At 33.1% G+C, this 22,557-nt stretch overlaps 1 protein-coding gene across 1 annotated transcript in view; it reads left to right on the forward strand.

The window, feature by feature from the left end:
- Positions 1–2,340: 2,340 nt before the first annotated feature.
- The window catches only part of MS3_00003843 (uncharacterized protein), a 30,956-nt gene continuing 10,739 nt past the window's right edge, over positions 2,341–22,557 (forward strand). Inside the window, exons 1-14 of the mRNA XM_035734153.2 lie at positions 2,341–2,644; positions 2,683–2,893; positions 3,796–3,937; positions 4,707–4,797; positions 6,386–6,711; positions 10,104–10,284; positions 10,663–10,833; positions 11,720–11,873; positions 13,274–13,439; positions 13,928–15,274; positions 17,459–17,772; positions 19,487–19,710; positions 20,849–21,068; positions 21,597–21,753. Coding sequence (XP_035589111.2) covers positions 2,554–2,644; positions 2,683–2,893; positions 3,796–3,937; positions 4,707–4,797; positions 6,386–6,711; positions 10,104–10,284; positions 10,663–10,833; positions 11,720–11,873; positions 13,274–13,439; positions 13,928–15,274; positions 17,459–17,772; positions 19,487–19,710; positions 20,849–21,068; positions 21,597–21,753 — 3,795 coding nt within the window. The 5' untranslated portion in view covers positions 2,341–2,553. The remainder of the gene's footprint in view (positions 2,645–2,682; positions 2,894–3,795; positions 3,938–4,706; positions 4,798–6,385; positions 6,712–10,103; positions 10,285–10,662; positions 10,834–11,719; positions 11,874–13,273; positions 13,440–13,927; positions 15,275–17,458; positions 17,773–19,486; positions 19,711–20,848; positions 21,069–21,596; positions 21,754–22,557) is intronic.

Below are 22,557 nucleotides of genomic sequence, written 5' to 3' on the forward strand. Positions count from 1 at the left end.
TCCTGTGTGCATTTTGATTCTTTTGTAGTTATTTATATTTACACACATTTTGTTTCTCTTTAGGTTTGTCAGCGATTGTCACCATACAGTCTAAATTTCATGAGTTCTGGTGAACTCTGATATTATTTGGGTTGTTAAGTAATATTTCACGTACTTCATATTTTGATTACTCTAAGCACCCAAGTTGATTGTCCGTATTCTTCAAAATTGTAGTTCAATTTAATGGTCCGAATCCTTCTCTGGGAAGACACGTGATTCCCGAAGTGTCAGTGAGGTTTATTTTTTCGGATAATGAACAACTCGTTTTGGAGCTATTTGATGATCAATGCCTTTGTCTTTCGGAATAACGTTATTCCTGGGTTTTCGGATGTCTGATGTTTTAATTGCCAACCGTTCCGTAGCAAATTATGGATATTTTTTGTTGTGCCAGGTGCCGTAATTTCCGAAGAAGCATGGTACATTGGAATTATATTTACTTACTCAGTACCACTGGTCTTTATTGTTTTGAAAAGCTCTCCAGGTGACTGTAGGAGTTTCATTAAGAATTGTTGACTTTCGAACACCTAATTCTCTTACTAATATTTAACTTAAACTAATGTGGTCTGAAGCTGTGAGAAATTAGACGATGAAGAGGCTTTCTAATTTCTTCTATTACAACAGACCTGCAAATCATAATAATGGTGGTCTACATGGATGATTGTTCTACTCAAGTCGGACGACAGTGGTGTGACCTCTAAGCTTTTGTCAAAACCTCACTACGCTTTTAACATTTATCGTTATAGCCAAGTGAACATAGTTCGTTGATGACCAGCTGGAACGAGTAATATTACTGCTTAAACTAAATGTATAAGTAAAAAACGGATTGAAGAAATATGAATGAAGATTACTGCTTCGTTAGACTGACATTGTTGTAAAATCGACTAGTGTCCATTGGTCAGTCTTGGTCACGGCGGTATTCGGTAAACTATTCAAAGTTTCCGTCTCTCGTAGAAACTATTTAGCTTGGCAGATGATTTGTCCAGGGTTAATTAAAGTTCCCTTGGCCCGACAGATCAAGGCGGTTGAACGTTCTTCAAACGTATTACGATTGTTCTAACCGCCAAAACAGTGAACCCTAGTGATTGACCAAGGAATGAATTTACTCAGTGAGGGATGAGACTTAAATCACTTGAAGGCTATAGTTGTTAAAAGACAAAAGTATATAAGGACCTCTGTATGGTTACTTCTTGTTTCGGCCGACCAATAATCTTTCTTTCTCACTATTTGCATCTACACTTCTGTGGGAGAGGTTTTGTAAAGAAAGAGAATTTACATGTATTGGATACAGGACACCACGCCTTACTATATTCAAAAATAACCCAGAGGACGTTTTTTGGGCATCCAACTGTGATAGTATTTCAATTATACTCAGCCTACTTTTTATACGCAGGACTAAAAGTCAGGGTAAATGTTTTTGAGGAAAGAAAATAAATTTTGATCTAACTCCAACCGTTCACACTTCATAATACTTCTCAACGGTTAATGATATAAGTTTTTCTACCTCTATGAACCAAATACTGTGAAATGATAAGAGGCTCGTCAAAACCTACATTTCTTACACCTAAGGAAGCTAGGAGAAGAAAGAGGGCCTGTGAAATCAACAGCGGTGGATTCGAAATAGGCAAAAAGTGTATACGTAATAAATTCACACAGGAAACAAACTCAGTTTGTTTTTTGGATATCTAGGTAAAAATTCAAGCTTAAACAATTCGAGACCAGGTAGGGCACAAGCGAATCCTAGGTAGTTTGAATGACTCAGCTTCCACGAAATTAACAGGACCCTTAAAAGCGAAGCGGTAAATCATTCACATAAAAAGCTTTGTGAGACTTAGAGATTGACGCTGACTTTATTAGTTGTATTGGACCAACTCAAAGAAGGCACGTAGATCGGGATACAACTACCTGATTCTTGACGTGACTTCCCCAATCAAGTGGTGAACGGCTGAAATATACACGTGTATACTGTAGACATCTATAGGACAAGTTACTTCTCTACAGTATTGCAATGACCAACTATTGTTACACGCACCTAGTTTGAGAAAGCTTTAGATTCAATATAGCACGTGTACCGCAAGAATACTACTACTCTTAATCAACTGTCAAGTCTTGAAGTCTGTCGCCGTGACTGGTCGTCTAAGTAGCTTTTTACTTGAAATCTTTTCCGAAAGATTCATAAAAGTGTAGTGCCCTATTTCCTTGATGAATTTTAAATATCTATGCTTACATACGGGGAAGTTAGTCAGTCACTGTTACTAGACATAGCAGCGTGTTTAGTGAAAGTTGAAAAATTAGAGGGACAAAGCTCAAATGGCCGCGATGATCACATCTGGCGCTACGTGACCCTGTGTCACGTGATGACGTTATCTTCAAATTATCCGATCGTGGCTTATATGTTACAAATTCAGTAATCGCATATTTCATTTCAATGGGCACGTCTTGTTGTCTGCCTACCTGGCAACAACCTCTACTTTTATTTTTATCACGCTAAGACGAATGAACTGTTGCGAGAAATAGATGTATCAGCGATTGGTGTTAGTATTTTCTTTCCTGTGGATTATTGACGAAAGCTCTTGTACTTCTGGCGACGGCTGCTTTGGACTTTTTGGTGGGCGATATGGCACTTTTTATAACATTTATTTGTAGAAAAGCTTAAGTGGAACAGAACATTCAGTTTTAACAACAAAGTTTTAACACTCAGACTTGAAGTCACTAATAATCCAGAACATTGGATTGTGAATTATTTGTTTGAGATCTTAGCTCGAGAACGATTAGGATACACTAAAATAGAGTTTGTCCCAATCGAAGATAGTAATATTAACAGTTCTCTAAAAAGACTTCAATGTCCTGATACTCAGTAAGTTCAAACAGAATATTCGTCGTATTGTAGTAGATTTGCATTACTATCATGGGTTTTAATGTCATGGAGTGATTTTTAGCGCTCTCATGAACGCTATTTTTTGCTTGCTTTGCTATGTAAAACCGACTGTCTTATTACTTATTTAAATGAAAAGTTTTCCCCGTAAATTAGTTAAACGCCATGCTTTAATTTCGGTGCCTTTAATCTAGAAGTTCTCATAAGTGGCCATTTGGGCGAATTACTGTCACATCAGTTTCTAATCTTAAAACCATAATTGTTGTTATTAGCCAAAATAAGATACACGAACAAGTTGTGACCGGATCGGACACTTCTATACGTTTCTAAACTTATCTAAGTTTGCCAGTAGCAAGGAGTTTATACTTTCTCAAATCCTTTTATGTATAGGCGTTCCTAATAGATAGAAAGAACTTTTCTTTTTCAAGCATCCCCTTCTCTTGTCGGTTGGAGTGCGATCCGAAAACTCAGGTAATTTCTACAGGTTACCCGTCCCCTAGTCTTTGGCCTAAGAATAATCCATCAACTAAGCTAACATTAAACCGGTCACTGCCTTGCTATTCCGCTTTTTCAGTTGCATAGCCATAAATGGTTGTGCTATCTCCAGAATAATTTCGGTGTCTCGGAATATTCTGCTTGTATTAATACACTTTACTGCTTATTGCAGGTAAAATACTTTGTCTTATGCCACTAAATAAAATACTTATTGTTTATTTTCTGTGTCTACAGCCACTTGTTTTGCAACAGTGTAGTGTATTTTAACACTTCTGAGTAACTGAAATTCTACATTAAAAATATTTACACTTACCGTACTAATAACTGCAATCGTTTGGTGGTAAAAATTTTAAAATCTGGTTCACTCCATTATTTGTACTTGATTTCAGATGTCTAAAGTTACCTGAAATTCACCTTAACTTACTGCTGTGGTTACCACTTGGTGGAAATGTTAAATTCTGGGCAAAACCTTCTTCTGTTACTGACCATGGTCCTCTTGGGCCGATTCGTTCTTGGAAACTCCTAACGCAAGTAAATATAACATTTTCTCAGATTATTCTGTTTACCTATTGGTTTTTAATCCATTAATTAATTAAGTTTGAAGATCTATATGTTTTCAACGCTTTGTTATTTGTAAGTAATCGAAATTTATAACTGTTTGAAGCTTCTCAGAATTGATATCAAGCTACAATTTCTGCTCGACTAGTGATGCTATCAGGTCTTACGTTGTCTGTACCTGTAGCACTATCAGCAAGTGTATGAATCTGATTTTATCCTGTGGTACGATTGTTGGATAAGCTTTCAGAACACTAAGCTACTTTACGACAAAATCAACAATCAATATTGTGTGCCTTACCAAAAGCTAGATGTGTTTTCTCAGCTTGTAATAAATAAGTAAACTAGCGAGCTGCATTACACAATGAATAACACTGTTTACATTTTAGTTATGCATGTATTTACGTTGCTTATTATCTCTAGTATTTACATTGTATTACCGAACTTTTAGTCGGTTTACCCTTATTCACCTAATGCTTTGATTGTTTATGACAAGTAGATTACTGTGCTAGCTTATTTCATGCATAATTCAGAAAATCAATTGACCTTCAATTTTTCACAACTTATAATTCGCTATTAAGAGTCTTCAATCAAGTAATTTCCTTGAGTATATAATATTTATATAACATATTAAGTAAATCCAGGATGTATAAAATACGAATAATTTTCAGACTATTTAGAATGGTCATCAGTAAGATTCTTATTCGCATTGATGCCGCTCATATTCTACATCGTTCTTTTTCAGTCCTGTTACAACAAATCGCATCTCAGAGGAAATCCAAATTATACTTCTCTTAAACATGATTGTAGCTCACCTATTGACATCGTTGGTCAAAGTAAGTAAATCTTACACTAAATTTGACTTATTAAGTTTAGCATAATTTTCTTTTACTTTTTAATTAAATTAGCGCAGTTCTCACGTCATGACTATTTTTAATACTTGTATTCATGATTGGTCGAATAATATATCTTTGTGTTGAATTGTGTTTCTCTAATGTTTTCCATACTTTGTCTAGAAGCTTCACGCCAAGAAATTCGCATTGTCTCTCCTAACTTAATATTGCTTCGTTTCTCATTATAGAGTGATTCTCTTCGTATACCTTATATCATGACGTATATACAGTCGGTCGTTTCAATGGTATTTGTTTGAATACATGAGTTTATTTATATAAAGTCAACTTAACATACTATACATGACGTTTGATATGTTAATTTATGTAGCTACACTTCTAAGTGGTATAATAAAGTATAACAGCATTAATGGAAAATAGGTAAGTGAATCTAAAGAAGGAGGATAGACAGATCTAAGATTGTGAAATACTACTATATTTGTAGTAAATAAATCTTTACTTTTGGGATTAAGTAAATCCTTTGGTTGCTAAGTCGTCATGTACCTCTCATTTTTAATATCACAGGATATTCATACAGATTAATCTATGGCTGATAAACTTGAACTATGCAAGTAAGTTTTTCGATATAGAAGGACTAACTTCTGAAATCCTAGGACTTGTGATTTTCTCCAACTTATACCTAAAGCTTGAAAATATGTGATCAGAGATAGGTATATATATATACTGAACAAATCACTTTGTCGTATTGATAATTAAGGACTCTTTGCATTAGCATTTAACTTTATTATCTGAAAGCTCATTTAATGGTCTTACTGAGTTATCTCCCAAGTATCTCACATGGTTGAAGTCTGTACTCCCTCATACCACATAAAGTAGATGGTCTGCTCAATAAAAATATTCTTAAATCTATGGCACACTTTATGATTTAGGTAGTAATTCCATCCAGATAATTTTCTGTGGATATTAATCTTCAATTGACTTTGGGTAGAGTTAGAAGTGGAATTCACATTTATGATTTCAGTTAGATAGGTAAACGCATCTTCGTAGTAGCATTTATGTGATCTGTAAGGTACAGAAATAAATGCACATTATTTTTATTCATACAATGAAAAAAACAACTTGTCCTGGTTCATGTCACTAAAACACAGAGCAATATGTAAACAGTTTCACATAAGTTCAGTAGTTACTTCATAATCCCTCTTAATCTGAAATGCAGATCTAGTAAACCAAACAGCTGTCGATATTTGATTAAGTTGCTTATATGAATTTTTCATTATTATACTAGAAAAAGTGACTTTTCGACAGAAGTTTGTCAAACTAATAATCACTACTTATGAACACTTAAGAACTTGATAATTAGCTCTAAAGACATGTGATATGGGTATGTGTCCTAGCATAGATTACCGATTTGGTTATCTTATCTTTCAGATTCTGTAAAATTAATCGTATTATATTACATAAGATGACTGACTACATATATAAATTTTTTCCGATCGCGAGTTAATATTTATTTGAATTTTGTCAGTCAGCGAAAATTTCGTCTCTTTAAAAAGTCTTATTTTCCTTTTACCAGACTACTCAGGTCATCGAACGGAAAATGCACATGGTTCAGATTTATTCAATAATCATACTTTACTCTCTGGGAAGTCAGTAACTATTTTGGATTTTGAATTAAATTCAACATGTTTACGGTATAATTCTTATAGTATTCCTCCACCCCCTTTATGCAGTACTGATACAAAATCTACCTCACCTAATAGTTATCAATATTGCCACACTGAATCTTATCAAGCTGTTAAAGTGACATGGGCTAAATTACGGACGGCAGCTCCACAAATTTTTCAACTTGCATCTAAAATGTATATGTCTCATGATGAGTTGGGAGAATTGGTGCACTCGGTATGTTATTATACAATTATATATATATATATATATATATATATATATATATATATACCAAATAGTTTCTTGCTGGTGGACGTATATATATTTGTTTTTACAGTAACTGGTGTTTACGGCTTATTAATGTTAATCATTTCTCAATGTTGATTTTAAATATTATTGTAAGCGAGATCAGTTGCGAATTATCAAACCTTTACATTCATGCTTTGTTATTCAATGTGTACATATAGTTCTATTATTTCAAATTAGTTGAAGCACAAATTAACATCAGTCGGTACCAAATATGATTTTTCCTCAAAAACTTGTTTTCTCCATCAACAGCAATGTACATTCCTATATTTTTCTACAGTAATCTAGAGATAGGTTGAATAACACATTTGGTTTAGATACATTGAATTATTATCATTCCGAAGCGACTACCCAGTTAACACTTTCTGAAAACTAGTGTTACTGTTGTTATTATCGGTTTTATTTTGTCACTTTAAAATTGTCAAAATTTGAGGCATTCTCAATGAAATTTTCAGTTGACTAATTAATGACAAATCGAAATATTCAAATAGATAATAAAAGTTAAAACATGAATGATTTTATCATTAATTTACTGTTAAAACTAACGTTAGCAAAAGCGGCAGCAGCAATTATACGTGATATTTTTAATGATCATCTTTCTAATACTAAAAAGTGTTCTTACCCATTTCTAGGATTCTTTGAAGTATGGAAGTGGTCATAGCATTTCGAATGATATTCAGATTGTTTCCCATTGAGTCAGCCAGTCAGTCAGTCTCAACATAGAACCTGTACATATGTATATCGGCTCAAGTTGCCATATCTCATAAGCACAGAGAGATAAAGTTGTCAGGCCAAATCCCAGAACAGTAGATGTAGTAACCGTATCAGCGATAATAGGAAAGGTTAGGCATCGAAGATACGACTCGGAACGAAAATGTAAGTGAAATAAAAACAAAAAAAACGTTTCGAGGAATTTAGAACCTCAGGATTTTAGGGAAGACAAAGAATGGATGCATCTGCGTCATTGCAAACAACTTTGAGCCATGTCACTCGAAGTCTCTAAACATTGGTTACGATAATCCTTTCCATTGATTAAAGGGGAAGTTCCATAATCACCAATACTGTGTGCCATAATTTCTCATACGTAAGAATTATTTTGCTACATGGACAAAATCTCAAGGGGCAGTTGCCAAGGATGTTGGAAGATCATAAAGATACAATAATTATATAGTCCTTGTCATTTATTTTAGTAGTTGTGTAATTGTACTTTATATATGATTCCATTTTCTTGGAAAGTAAACTTCTTGAGATTGCATGAAATGTGAGTGCTTTAAATAATTAGACCGTTGAAAATTTAATTGATTGACTTCCTTTATAGGGGTAAGTGTGGTTGTGACTGGATGGTCAAATTAGTCGACTACTAACCATTAAGTTATGTTTCAACTTTTATCCTAACTTTTGTTTAGGAAAGTAAGGAGCATCGCAATCGAATACATTAAGCTTTTCTGAATCATATTTCTTAAAAAGAGCATGTATTAATTACTTAGAGTAACAGTGAGCAATCCAAAAATATTAGCGAATGGTATAAGTAAGTAGGTCTTATTTCTTCTTCATTGACTCTTTAAAAACTAAAATAAACCTAACCTTATGTCAAAATTTATCTGAATGATGCATAGGTATTTCAGTTAAGTAGACAAAAGAAATATTCATCGAAAGGTTAATTTACTCTGTATGTTTATAACGTAATCGATATCAGTAAAGAATTTAATCAAAAATTACAAAGGTTGGTAAGAAATTTTTAAAACGACCAAATCAAATATTCTGGGCAGCAAAGAAATCCAATATCATTCGTGTACCACAGTGAAATAATACTCATCGAAGCGCTCTGCCTGTCAGTTTGATTACCATTGGGACCCCTAAATGCCCTGGTACGACCGAGGGTGGGGGAAGTCAGCTGTCACATTGCCACGCGTATACAGATACTGCCACGGAAGTCCTACTCACTGCCTTCTCGTGGCTAGGGTGTTGTTTGTGACATTGAGAGGACGAATAGCGAACGTCTGGCACTTTAACCATGTTTTTGGATATGAAGGATCCACCTAGGGGAGTTGGAAAACCCTGATTCCAAACCAATAGTGCATATGAGCTCCGGGATCCTGAAGGAACAAATGGCGTATGAACCAAATACTGGTCACCGGTTACCATGTGACTACATCTCTTAACGTTGCCCGATTGCCCTGTGGATCAGACCTTTAGGTCGAAGGCTCTGGGTGACTTGTGTGGTGCATATGTTTGCGGTGCCCTTTTGTACCAATATTTATTTGTTCAAATAAATAATGAATAACTCATCGAGTTGTCACATTTTGTCATAACTATGTAATATCACTGATTTAATCCATCCTGTCACGTAATTCGAATAATCTTGCTGAGCAATTTATTTCTTTAAGTTAACACGTAAGTCTCATCATTATTTCCCTTTCATAATTTGTTATCAGGTAAAAAAATTTCCCTTTTTCATTAAGACTTTTCACAATCATTATCACTAGGTCGTGTTCACTGATATTATTCGTAAAGTTAATGTAAGATTTCGTCGGAATTAATCATATTTTGGCTGTCAATCTATATTGTTTTTTATTGTATCATTCTACTCCGTAATATCACTATCAAATTAATGATAAATGATTTCACTGAGAGTTTGTTATGATCTATCTGTATGCCTTTTTCTAGACGGTATTTATTTCATCCACTCGACTTGATAAGAAATGGTTTCTCTTATTCGTATTAATAAAAACATTTCCTTAATTTTTTTCAAACTCCTTGTTAAAAATGGTTCGTGAATATGTATTCACGTAATTTGTTTCTATTATTGTGTTCACTTGAATTTTACAAGTTTTACATCTCAAGCTTGGCTTTTTCAGGTCTCTGAAGTTAGATGCTTCCGAAATTGCATAAAATAAAAGGCGGATTTCAGGCTATTTGATTTTCAGCTTTGACAACCGTGAGATTTAGTAAATGTTTATTTAAAAAAAATTTATTTTAAGCCAAGTTATTTCTAATCTACACCCAATGATTGTGATCATCTGTTAAACCAAAGATGAGGTTCATATATTGTTCAACATCATTCATTATCTAAATCGGCCCCATTTATGAGTTGTATATTCTACTCATATTTTCATCAAAAGAAAGTATGGAATGGTAGTAGCTACTAACGTTATTGCCATCTACGGAGCAGTATATTTTTGAAATAAAATTCTTATTTATATGACATGGGTAAAATAAGCATTTGATTGGTATTTTTATGTGTGTATAAAATAAAGCTTCCAACTTTTAAATGCACAATTATTGACTGTGACTATTATTCGCAACTTTTGTTATTTTAGGCGCTACTCGACTCACATATAGATCGTCAGTCAACATATAAACAAGTTGCATGTCGGTGGCTCCGTCAGAATCCAACTAAATGGAAAAGTTGGACAGTTGATTGGGACAAAAAACTTAACTTAACAGTAGCTGGCCTGTTCAGTATGTATGGGAAATGGGTGTTGTATGGTCTTGATCGAGGTCAGTTCTTTTCATAAGTATAAATTATTCTGTTGCATAAATATTGTCATACAGAGTTTCTTAAAATATGACCATATGTTTTAAATGCTTATAGGTTGTTTAAAGGTTTAGATTCTCTTCATGATACCGTTTGTCAGTAATTTTATGAATAACTAGAATGTCACGACTATATTTTCTTACTGTGATACCAAACGAGGCTGTTTCGAATTTTAGAGGAATGTAGAGTTTTTTTTCGTTACTATTAAAGATTGTCGCTATATAACATTCGTTTAATAGTATTTGGTGTTTCGTTGTTTCATTCTGCTTATATCTGTATTCTCTCCCAATGAACTTAGTTGATTTTTTTTTAAACTTTAATTTCGCTTCATAACTATCTAGTGGCTCAAGAAGCTATGAATTTTGTCAACGCCGACTCAGATTATTTTCGCAATTCTGAATATGCATTAAGTTTGGATGTACGTAATTTAACATGTGAACCTGACGTCGTGTTAAGTGATTATTTTAAAGTGTTGGAGAATGCTGTCAACACTCATCTTATTGGTTCTATCGGTAGGATTTGATAAACGTTTTACGATATTTTAAAAGTTACTTTTGATTTTCCTAAATAAAATGTTGTTAACTGTACTGGTTTTTTAAATTTGTCATCGTAGATTTTACTAAAGCGATGAGTTAGATGTGATATAAATCAGTTCATATTCACTGTTAAATAGATTTGTAACTGCAAAGCTTATATTCCTTGTTTGTTTGTAAAACCTTACAGTTCAAACTCCAAACGTTATCAGTCTAACTATAACTCCAGCAGAAATGGGACATGGTGCCTTCAACCCTCACGTCAAACTAATTTCTTCTGTAAATGTTTATGGTTTTATTGTCGTTAATATTAGGGTTTAAGCAATCAGACAGCACTTGATCTTTTGCAGCTTATTTCATAAAAGGTTTATAGGAGTAGATTATTTCCTTTTTAAATTAGTGGTCTTCTTTAAAAAATAGATTAGTTGAATAATTGCACGTAAACTTCTCAGCGTAAAGCATGTAACGGTTATTTCTTTTCCTGAAAAGAGATATCAAATTTAGTATGATACGATGCATATGTGTAGACTCACTACTTGGTGGTTACACTTCACAGTCTATTTATGTAGTGTAATATTATTTTTTCCCTATATCAAGAAATAGTAGATGTACTTTATGAAACAAGTAATTATCATCGATACTATCAGTTTTTCTCCTTTATTTCAACAGTTCTTTTCCTTCTTCCCTGTCACCAAGAGCACTTTACTAGTAATCGATCCCATCTCTTTCACAGCAATTATATAAACTCTCATCTGCTAGACAACCAGTCCCATTCCCTGTTTGACGTTCTTCTTTGTATTCTGAATTTTATCAACATTATTTTATGTTTTATTATAATGTATGGTCTATCCACTTTTTTTATTAGCTGCTCTATGCTCAGATTCTATAGAAGCTGTAGTTGAATTGGCAAATATTCGCAAACAGATTATTGTCAGTCCAACAGTAGGTAGTGCACGTTTTCTGGAACAGCAACAATATCATTACTTCTTTCGTACAGTACCATCAATGACTTTGGCTAAGTAAGTGATCATAACGTTTATATAAAGCTTAAATTCTAAATATTTATTCAAATATTATTTCTATGCTTAAAAGTCATGTATAACAATACATGACTTAATGATTTATGACCGTCAAACTAACGAAATGAATTTTGTCTTCTGACTTGAAAGTCAATTATATTCAAGTGTGATTTCTAATAAAAAGTCTAATTTTCATATACTTTTAGTTAAAATATTAATTAATAATTTGTAATGAAACATTTTTGTTGTCAGTAATTTATAATTGAGATTACTGTTTGGAATCCTGGCAAGAATTTCTCAATCAATAAAGTGCCAGTGTTTTTTTGTTTCAGGTCGTTCATCACTAACTCCTTTTAAACTTGTAATTATAGTTGTTACGGCTGCTTTGAATGTCCAATCTCTATGTTGGCACAATATGAATCTTAAATATACTATTCTCCTGTTTTACTCTTAGATTAATTATTCGAAATTCTACCAATCTATTTTAAAATAATGAAGTTAATGTAGGTTTCCTTTTCAGCAAGTGCATTCTGCAAAACTGTACAATTGTAAATGATAAATTATAGGTCATTGGATAATACTTGTTAGGATTTGATGAGTTGTAATGGAATTTAATATCTCCCCACATAATTTCAAATAGGTGATGAATTAAGTGCTAAGGAGGGTCAGTCAGCAACAACCTAGACTTCGTACGTAGGTACATCAGTTCGAGTTGCCATACCACATTAGCACAGAGATACAATTGTCGATTCAAATCCCATAGTGGTAGTTAAAGTACAAGCAGTAAGCGGAAAGATTAGGGTTTGAGGATGTTATTCGAGGAGTATAATCCAGTGAAATAAATTTGGGAAGAGAAAAAAACGAGACATGCATTATTCAGAAGATTAGAATTTGGGAGAACACAAAGAGCGGATGCACCTGCGCCATTGCAAACAATTTTGAACCATGTCATTTAAAATCGGGATTTATGTATAGTATGAAATATTTAATTATCAGGACAAGCGTCGAATAATTATGATTGTTGTTAAACCGAGATGAAAGAGATGTGTAGATACTAATAAAAAATTCTGAGTAGGAAAAACCCTGCATTATAATGTCAATAATGATGAATTACAGATAAATAGAAATATTTTTTATGTAAAAGTGAAAGTTGATTATTCCGATCATCGTAAACAGAAGGATTTAATAAATTAGTTTGGTATATACAACTGGAGTTTTAAATCATGAAGTGCTAAATCTTCTGTGATATGAAATGAACTCATGTGTACATCTCTTGAAATTCAACCATTAAACTCGAGCTTCTAAATGAAAAAAACTTCGACTTAAATTTAGCACTCAATAATACTTTCTTAAATAAGAATGTTTCTTTTCATTTTTTTGTTTGTTTCTTTATTTTTCAGTTTTATACTACTTCGATTATTTCTAGTATGGGGTTGGCATCGAATAGTTGTATTTCGTAAATCGGATCATTTTTTTGAACCTTTATTATTTCAAGCAAAGGGAATCGAAATTATTGCCAATATTGAAATGGATGAACAACAGTTAACTTATAAACTGGCAAAAGATGTAAGTATGAATTTCCTGTACGTCGTTCTGCGTATAGTTTTAACTTATCTAATAGGTACTTGGGTGTGAGCCATATAAGAGCTGATGGTGCTACTCAATTACTTTAACTGAAGTAGGGGGAGCAGAATTATAATATGGGACTTAGTGACTAAAACTAAAACTCCTTAACTATTAAGCCATCACTCTGTGTAGCTCCAAGCTGAGTACATAAACCTCCATTTGAAATACGCGTTTCAGTGAAAGGACTACATTTTATTGGACTAATATTAGTACAGTTACAAGTTACTTGAAGTGTATTTGACTCCCATATTGTGATTACTATACTTTCTAAGTAGTACAAGTCGCACTAATTTGTACACATACTCATGTATGTATTGAATTTGATAATACTTGCATGGCGAAAACCACTTTCTGGAATTTTATCTGCTACCTCTTTTCTTTCTTCGTGCGTTTTATCGAGTCATTCTTATGATTTGTTCATCTTACAGACTTTAGAAGAATTAAAACAACAGAACAGTCGCATATTTGTTGTCGAGTACGATGCACGTGGTACCTATTTGATACTCTGTGCAGCATATCATGAAGGGATGTATTTTTCCTCTGGATACGTTTGGTTTTTGAATCCATGGCTTTCTGATCAATGGTGGTCGGAATTGGTTGGTCGAAATACTGAGTGTAATTTTAGTGAAATGCTCAATATTACTTCGTGGACTTTTACTGTTGGACACCAGTTGTTAATTGGTCCTATGGTGCACAGTTTTATTCCTCGTACTAGTGAGTTTATGGATTCAGACTCTAAGTCTGGAAATAATTCAAGTGGTACTCCGAATCGAACTTCATCTGAACAAATACGACGCAGACGCCATGTTTTTGTTCAGTCACAAAGGTTAGAAGTACCACCTGTCTTATCAAGAACTAAACATAATCCCAATCCAAATGATTTTGGGAAATCTACATTCAGTGATCACTCAAAACGTAAATTAATCAAAGATCCTCTTCATGATTACACTGTGTATACTTATGATGCTGTTATCCTACTAGCAAGTGCTGTTGTTCATCTTTTACGAGAAAATCCTGCTGCAGCATCTGCTCTTAATCATCCTGATGTATCTGAAACTCTTCGAACACTTGTTGCACGAACAAATTTTGGTTATCGATTTCAGACAGATAATTCAACAACTGGACAATCTAGTGAAATAAATGAACTTGTTCCAGGTATCAATGATGATAATTTTGGTGTAGATGCTGGATTTCAACTTGCTGGTGACTATTATGGTATACGCAGTCAAAGTCCTGCTTCAGCATCAAATTTGCGATTTAATGATCATAATGAACGTATTGCTGATTATTGGCTGTTGAAACAAAGACATTTAAATACTACTGTACCGATTATAATGTGGTCAACAAAAAACTATGAAGAAGTACATGAGCAAGATCAACAACAACAATCATATGATCCATTCAGTCATATGATTTCATCAAATAATATGTCAAACAAGTATGATTGGAAAACAACCAATGCTCCATTTCTATACGATGAATTTCAGAAACGGATGACTGAACGTTGGTTAGACCACGTTAATTGGCATACATTAGGTGGTCCACCAAATGATGGTTCTATCAATGAAAAAAATTGTACATTATCATTTCTTAGTAATCAATTACATATGGGTTGTACAGGTGCTACTGTATTTGTCACTGTTACTGTTACCGTTTTAGTTTTATTGCCACTGATTATATTTGCTCATTTTTATTATCGACGTAAATTAAAAGAAATTGAAAATCGAACTCGTAAACCTTTTGAAGAACTATGCACAGAATTGGCTGATTTAGATGTAAGTTATGGGCTTTTGTAGATTTATGTTTTTTTGCTATCAACTGTTTTCCTAACACTAGATATATTTCGGATTGCTCCTCTTTTAGTATAATGATAAAATATTTCCCGTTTGGTCTATTTTGTAGTTTCATTTCGGTTACAATTAAACTAGTGTCAAAGTAATGCTATTTAAATACATTCAATGACGTTAGATGGTTGGAGGTAGTTGTCAGAAAATCCTGGACCTACGTTTCATGTTAGTTGACACTCGTCAGCAAAGCATACCTTCAACTAATCGAAAGCTGACTTCCCCTGATGGATCTGAACCCTTGTCACTCATATCCACAGTTTGAGAGGTTACTGTCTTACTTTTCGAGTCAAAACTGACTTCCAATAGGACCATGACATTGTAGTGTCAGTTACTATGTTAAACCCACATACCTTATTCTAGCTTCTGGACATGCCAGTTTATCCATTCTTTTTGAGTCACGTTTTGACCTTGCTAATTATTGACTTATCAACCTTGACTTTTTTTATATGGGCGTATGTGTGTGCACTTCTTATCCTATACCTCACATGTCTTTAACTTATTTTTGTGTGATTATAAATATTGATTAACGCTTGATTAAGTGGAGTTGACTCACACGCCTCCACCGCGCGTCATTTCGCTTCGTTCTTTTCTATTCGCTTCATCCATCTGATTTCCTGTCCAGATCATTGAGTGTACAAAATATACATATCCAAACATCCATCCTCGTATTTGACTTATTTAGTTCCGTTATTTACTGACGTGGATTAAGTCGATGATTATTTACGAGAATTGTCAGGATTTATAGTTCGACAGCAATCATTCAATAACGATCATTTTCTGATCTAACTAGAGTCAGATCCCGGGCCACTAAAGCATCTTCGTTGATTGGTCACGGATTAGCAGCCGACTTCACGTGTGTCTATTCCTGTGTTGACCATACTCTATCGGCAATGTTGCATTATGACTGCTGGTCCAAAAGACTCGACTTGACAAAATGCTTGTATTGCTACTTGTTATGATTTCAGACACAACTGTCTACTTCTTACTATATAATAGAGCAAAGACTGCTATTGCTCAACTTAAGGAAGAAAAGTAAAACTGCAAATGACATGTTTATTATACACCAACCGCAAATCTATAACTGATCAAAAAGACATCAAAAATTACATTGAGATGAGTCGTAAAATATTCGGTCAATAGATTAATCCGAATACATCAAACTGGTAGCAGTTGATATAAATTAATCATTAATTCCTTCTTCATATGTATAAGTTGCAACATCAGTAAATTAACTACTTTAAATGAAATCTATAACTAACAGCTGAGTTATGTATTTGTTTTCTTGATAGACTCAATCTTTCGTGCATTATATTTTAATCCTCGCCGACCGGAAGTAATCGGCAGGAAATACTGAACCTAGATGATCCGAGTGCGAATCCATCAAGGTGAATGGGTTCCCTAAAGATCGTAGGTCTACCTTGCTGACGCGTGCTAATTATCACAAAACAGGTCCAGAGTTCCCTGCTGGTCACTTTCGACCACCTTACACAAAATCGTTCATCAGATCTCAAGCCATCGAGATTAACGATCACAGTGCCACATTATCCATAGAATATGATCAACAGTAGACAAATATGAGAATGCCCACTATTCAGTGATCAACCAATGTTTACAGCTGTCCTGCTGACCTTGCCAACTGTTCTCCACCAAAATTAACACAGGGAGTCTAGTTCTGAAATATATAGTGATGTAGAGCAAGCCATTAGTAGTTTATTCTCAGCAAGTTATGATTCGCATAGTTTTTCAGGGATTCTTTATTAATTACTAGTTCGTTTGTTTAATGTCTTATAAATATGAAATAAATGTATAAAACATCACGGTCTGTTGAACATATTCCACATCTAATTATTTGAATGTTCGAATTCCGATATATATTGTATAAATATATACAATTTGTGTTACAGACCTTCTTGTAGGTTAGTCATTCTTCCAATTTCTGTTTTTCTATGCGCATGATTTCCTACTTTACGTCGCATACACATAAATATTCCCTTTATTTATCGTGAGAAACAGTCGTAGTACGAGTTGATGTAGCATTAGTAGTAGTCAAAATTATAACAGTGTTTGCGATTCCATCCTTTTCGTCTTTCATTCTTCAATGCCATTTTATAGATGCCTGCTGAAAATATTGTTTTAAATCGTCGAGTTGGTCAAGGTGCCTTCGGTTTAGTATTCGGTGGTGAAGCTAAAAAAAGTGATTTATGGGAAGCAGTTGCTGTGAAAGTAATTAATGAGAAAGCAACTTATGAAGGGAAAATTGATTTTCTTTCTGAAGCAAAATTAATGCGTTCTTTAAATCATCCAAACGTTGTTCGTTTAATTGGTATCTCCTTGAATCCAAAAGCAAGTCTATACCTGATTATGGAACTCATGCTTCTAGGAGATTTAAAAACATATTTATTATCCCGTCGAATTTTAGCTCAAAGGTAAACGATCATGTTTCTGGTTTCGTTGTCTCATGTTCGATAGAATGGTATCTTTTTAGAAATCATGGATCTATATTTCGTATTAAATTATGATTCACTACCGTTTTGTGCTTGACAAAATCTGTAATAGAAAATGTTCCAAATAAATTTAACAGCGTATTTAGTGTGAATTATCTTGAAAATAAGTAGTGAACCATGAACCTATTCCTTATATGTATATTTTCGTAATCCGACAAGTTATTTCAGGTGTCTGATCATTAGTTACTCAACTAAGATTTGAATTCCATTTTGACGTTCAACATAGTCTTAAGATGCGATAGAAAGATAAAGTACCCATCAAGTTAAATAAAAGACAAATTGATGTTTATGTCGTTCTTAATAACTTGAATTTTATCACTAAAATAATTGTCTGTCATCAAGATTCTTTAATCGTCAATGCCCAATACACTTTAAAGAATACAGTCTAAAAGATGCTGTAAAATTATCTTTAAGATGATGAAACAGGAAAGTGAGCGTACATTATCATCAAATATACTGATAAATTTATCAAAGATTACTTTACAGATAGAAAAAGTGAAATCCAAGTTGTAAATTAACATATGTAGAAACGGCAATGAATAATACAAAAAAATGTTAGCATAGTGAGAATTAATATTAAGGTATTCAAATGAAGTGAAATGTTTTAAACCATATTAACGTAAAATTACTGTGATGAAATTATGTAACTGGATTTCACTATCGCTTCAAGTACTGATCTGTTAATTGATCTTGTTCAAACTCGACATTAGTGATTGATGACTTTACATTCTGTACAGAAGTTAGAAATTGAAAACGAACAACTTTGCTTTTGTGGTAACACACAATAACATTGGTACTCATAACCAATCAGCTAACAACAAAGGCTATGGCAAATGTCATCGAGGTTATTCTTTAAATAAACAACTGACATGTAATAAGAACGAGGTAGGTCATCTGATCACTTCTTAGCAGATCTACGTAGCCACATAATATGCGTAGAAACTCGGTTTGAAAGGGTTCGTTTTGTGTATCCATCGAATTTGTATTCAAGTAGAGTAAGTCTGAAGTTGAAGTTGGAACGTCTAAGAAGTTGGCGTTTGGTTACTTCTGCATCCTTCATGAAAGTCTTTCTGTGACTACTGAAAACAGTTCATCATATGGTTTTAGTTACTTTTTTCCGGACCATCTAGGTGATATGTTATTCTATTTTCCTAGCTGTGTATTGTTTGTGTGATCTGCACAGATTTATCTTAATCTTGAAAATAATTGATTAGAAATTACTGGTAATGTCTGTAGGTGTTAGCATCATATTATTCTTTAAAATCATGTTTTACCAATTTCTTACTGAAAGTCATCAGGGATGTGAAACTTTTCTTTATTTCTATATCATTGTTTCCGACCGTTTTCTCTTGAATGTATACCTTTGATTCAGATTCGAATATTCCAACTAGTCATAGTAGTAATATAGCTGAAAATCTTTTTGTTAAATTTTTGAACATCTCTAACCTGTTTCTCCGAAATGGTTAAAAGTTTGTCTTTTCGTCAGTGGTAATTTGTGGTACGTTAACTTCATGATCTTATTAACTTGTTGAATAACGTAATAAGTGTGTAAATAACTTGTCGACTGACTATTTCTATGTCCTTGTTTGTCCATTTTATGTTGAATTATACTTTCTTGGTTGCGAATTTCTTATAGATCACCAAACCATGAAGACATACGACCATCAACTCTTACTCAAATGAGCATGGATATTGGCCAAGGTTTAGCCTACCTACATAGTAAGCATTTAATTCATCGAGATATAGCATGTCGAAATTGTCTTGTTGCTGCGGATCGTACTGTGAAAATCGGAGATTTCGGTCTGACCAGACAAGCTGCTAAAAATACTTCAGAGGTTTATTATCGTTTCACAAGAAATTGTAAGTTATATTCGATATAGTACGTGTTAATATTCCTTCTAACTAAAAATGCATCTTTTGTTTCAGTGTTTTATTTCATTATTCTCACTCCAATTTGAATATTTAGTATACAACTGTACAGCTTGATAATACCTTCGTTGAAAATAGATCCGTTCACTGAACTTAGTGTTTTTAATATTTAGAGGGGAGTTGTACGCCTAGTAATGTTGATACATTTGTATACTTCGGTAAATATTGACAACTACAACTCCAATACGATGAATGAGACTGGTTCAATCCTACCGGTCAGCTAAGTAAGACATCGAAACTTGTACAGGAGCTTTTCTTGATAGAGACCCTGGAAGAATTGAATTACATCCAAGTTTATTCAGCTATATATCGATTAATTAAAAGATTATTAATTGCAGAAATTGGTCAAATTTGCACAAATTACACTGAAGTTATAAATACTATGGAAATGTCTTTAAATCAACTGGCTAGCTTCATCCTGAATGACTTTTAAAAAATTCAAAATGAATTGATAGTTAACTTCATAACGAATTCCAAGACCAATTTTACCAGAATACGTTTGATTTTGAGGATTTGGCATTCCTGACCATATTTTCCGACGTTCAATCTTCATCATAACAACTGCGCCTATTTCAACTGTTTTGCTATTCCTCGTGTTGATTTTATCTTGTAGTGCTGACCCATATTTGTGTCATACTCTATGTTTATTATGACTAACTGACTGACTCTCTAGTTAAAAATTCATTGTATAAGTTAGTAAATTGTATGTTCAGGTCAACTATTGTCATCCCTATTCTAGATAGTAATCATATTTCAGTCATTCAACTGCTATCACTCAGTTTGATTGAAGAATTTACATCTGAATATATATCTAATAATATTTTTATCGTTTCTATAATATAATATGTGTCTAATTTTATTTTATATTTATGCTCTATTGGTCAGAAATGCAACTTTTCTTACATAACCTTTGTTTTAACTTCATTTCTCAAAACATGGAGTCATAACCAATTGTTAATTTATAATATATACTGCGATACCTTTTGTACGAACTATTCATTATATAAATTTCATGTTTCAATTTTTTACTGCGTAAAAATAATTATTATTACTGTACTGTTCATTTTAGGTGAACTACCTATTCGTTGGATGTCACCTGAAGCTGTACAATTTGGTGTTTTTAGTATACAATCGGATATTTGGTCATTTGGCATAACATTATATGAAATTATTACTTTTGGTGTATTTCCTTATAATGGTCTTGGAGATGTAGAAGTTGTGGAACGTGTCAAACGTATGGAATTCAGTATTACTGAATTTTTACCACCTCAAGCATTAAATACCGTAGTGTATGTATATTCATATTTTTATTATAGTTAAATCGTATGTATGTGTATACTATCTATTAGCAATTTAAATATAAGGTCGATTTGGCCGTTAATTATCACGTAACTAAATCGCCAATCAGAACACGACTTATACAATCTTAACACTGCCACAACAATGACGTGTTGACCCATACGAGCAGCCTATATATATATATATATATACTGATCAGCGAAATTCACCGAAACAATCCGATACCATTGATAACGATTGGAAATATCTAGTTCGAAAAGATGAAACCGAATCTATAAAAGAATATTGGAATATATCCGAAAGATATCAATTTGTGTTGGTCGCTACATCGTGTTGGCTATTCTCTACCACCACTACTCTGTCCCGTATAATTTATTGTTTAATCTAATTCTCCTGTTAATACTGTTGTGTGTATTTTGTTTTCTTCAAATATCTATCTACTTCGATTTTGTTTGTTTGTTTTAATCTTCCTCTAATTGCATTATAACTCTATGCATTATGATTATTTTTGTTTTAAGATGTGAATTAATTAATCATTGTTGTAAACATCAATGGCAACACAGACCATCATCAATGAATCAAGTGTTAGAAGTATTAATAGCGTATCCAGATTGTATTCGACCATTCCTTACTGATGATCCACCGAAACCAAATACAACAATCGATTCATTACCTGTATGTGAATAAAATTCGTTTTCAGATTATCAATTTTATATTTGGATAATTATGTTAGTAGCATTAGTATGGTGTGTAGATTGTCTAAGATATTTCGCTTAATTCACAAAAACAACTTTGCATTACAGTCTAATATGACCGCCTTGAAAATCATGCAAAACAGAAAAGAGAGCGCAAACTAGTTTTTTATCATAGTTTAGAACATTCCTGTAACTAAATCTTTTCGTACTCATTCCAAGACATAAAGACTGAGCGTTCATACTGCTCATAAACTGTCTATTACCCTCTAGTTATCCAAGTAATGACGGTGTTCGACTGAATTTTACTCTCATATTTCTTTAAAAATGTTACTTAAGCAGATGTATCATAATGTTTCTGTATTCTTCACTTAATTTTAAAGAGAAAAATAGTTTCTTCAGTAAGTCGTAAAACGGAGGTTTGTTTCATGAGTGATTAGTCATAAAAAACATAATACCTGACACAATTGTATTGATTCAAGTTATCACACAATAACAGCAGAGAGAGATGAAATTATGCAGATAAATACCAAAATCGAAATTTGTCAAAGTTGTATGATCAAAAGTAAGAATTTTAAATGTCTTGATGATATTCATCTAAGTTCCATATTATATCTGTAATTACTGTAAATGAATGACTCCCTTAATATTCGTGAATCTCGATGTCCTCCTGTTTCAAAAATCGGTTTACCTTAGTTGTAATAGTAATAACTTCAAACATACGAATTGTTTATTCGTGTCGATATTTTTTTTGCTTTTTCTCTATTCAATGAAATAAATAAAATTG

This window comes from Schistosoma haematobium, chromosome ZW (assembly GCF_000699445.3).
Source record: "Schistosoma haematobium chromosome ZW, whole genome shotgun sequence".
Lineage (NCBI taxonomy): Eukaryota > Metazoa > Platyhelminthes > Trematoda > Strigeidida > Schistosomatidae > Schistosoma > Schistosoma haematobium.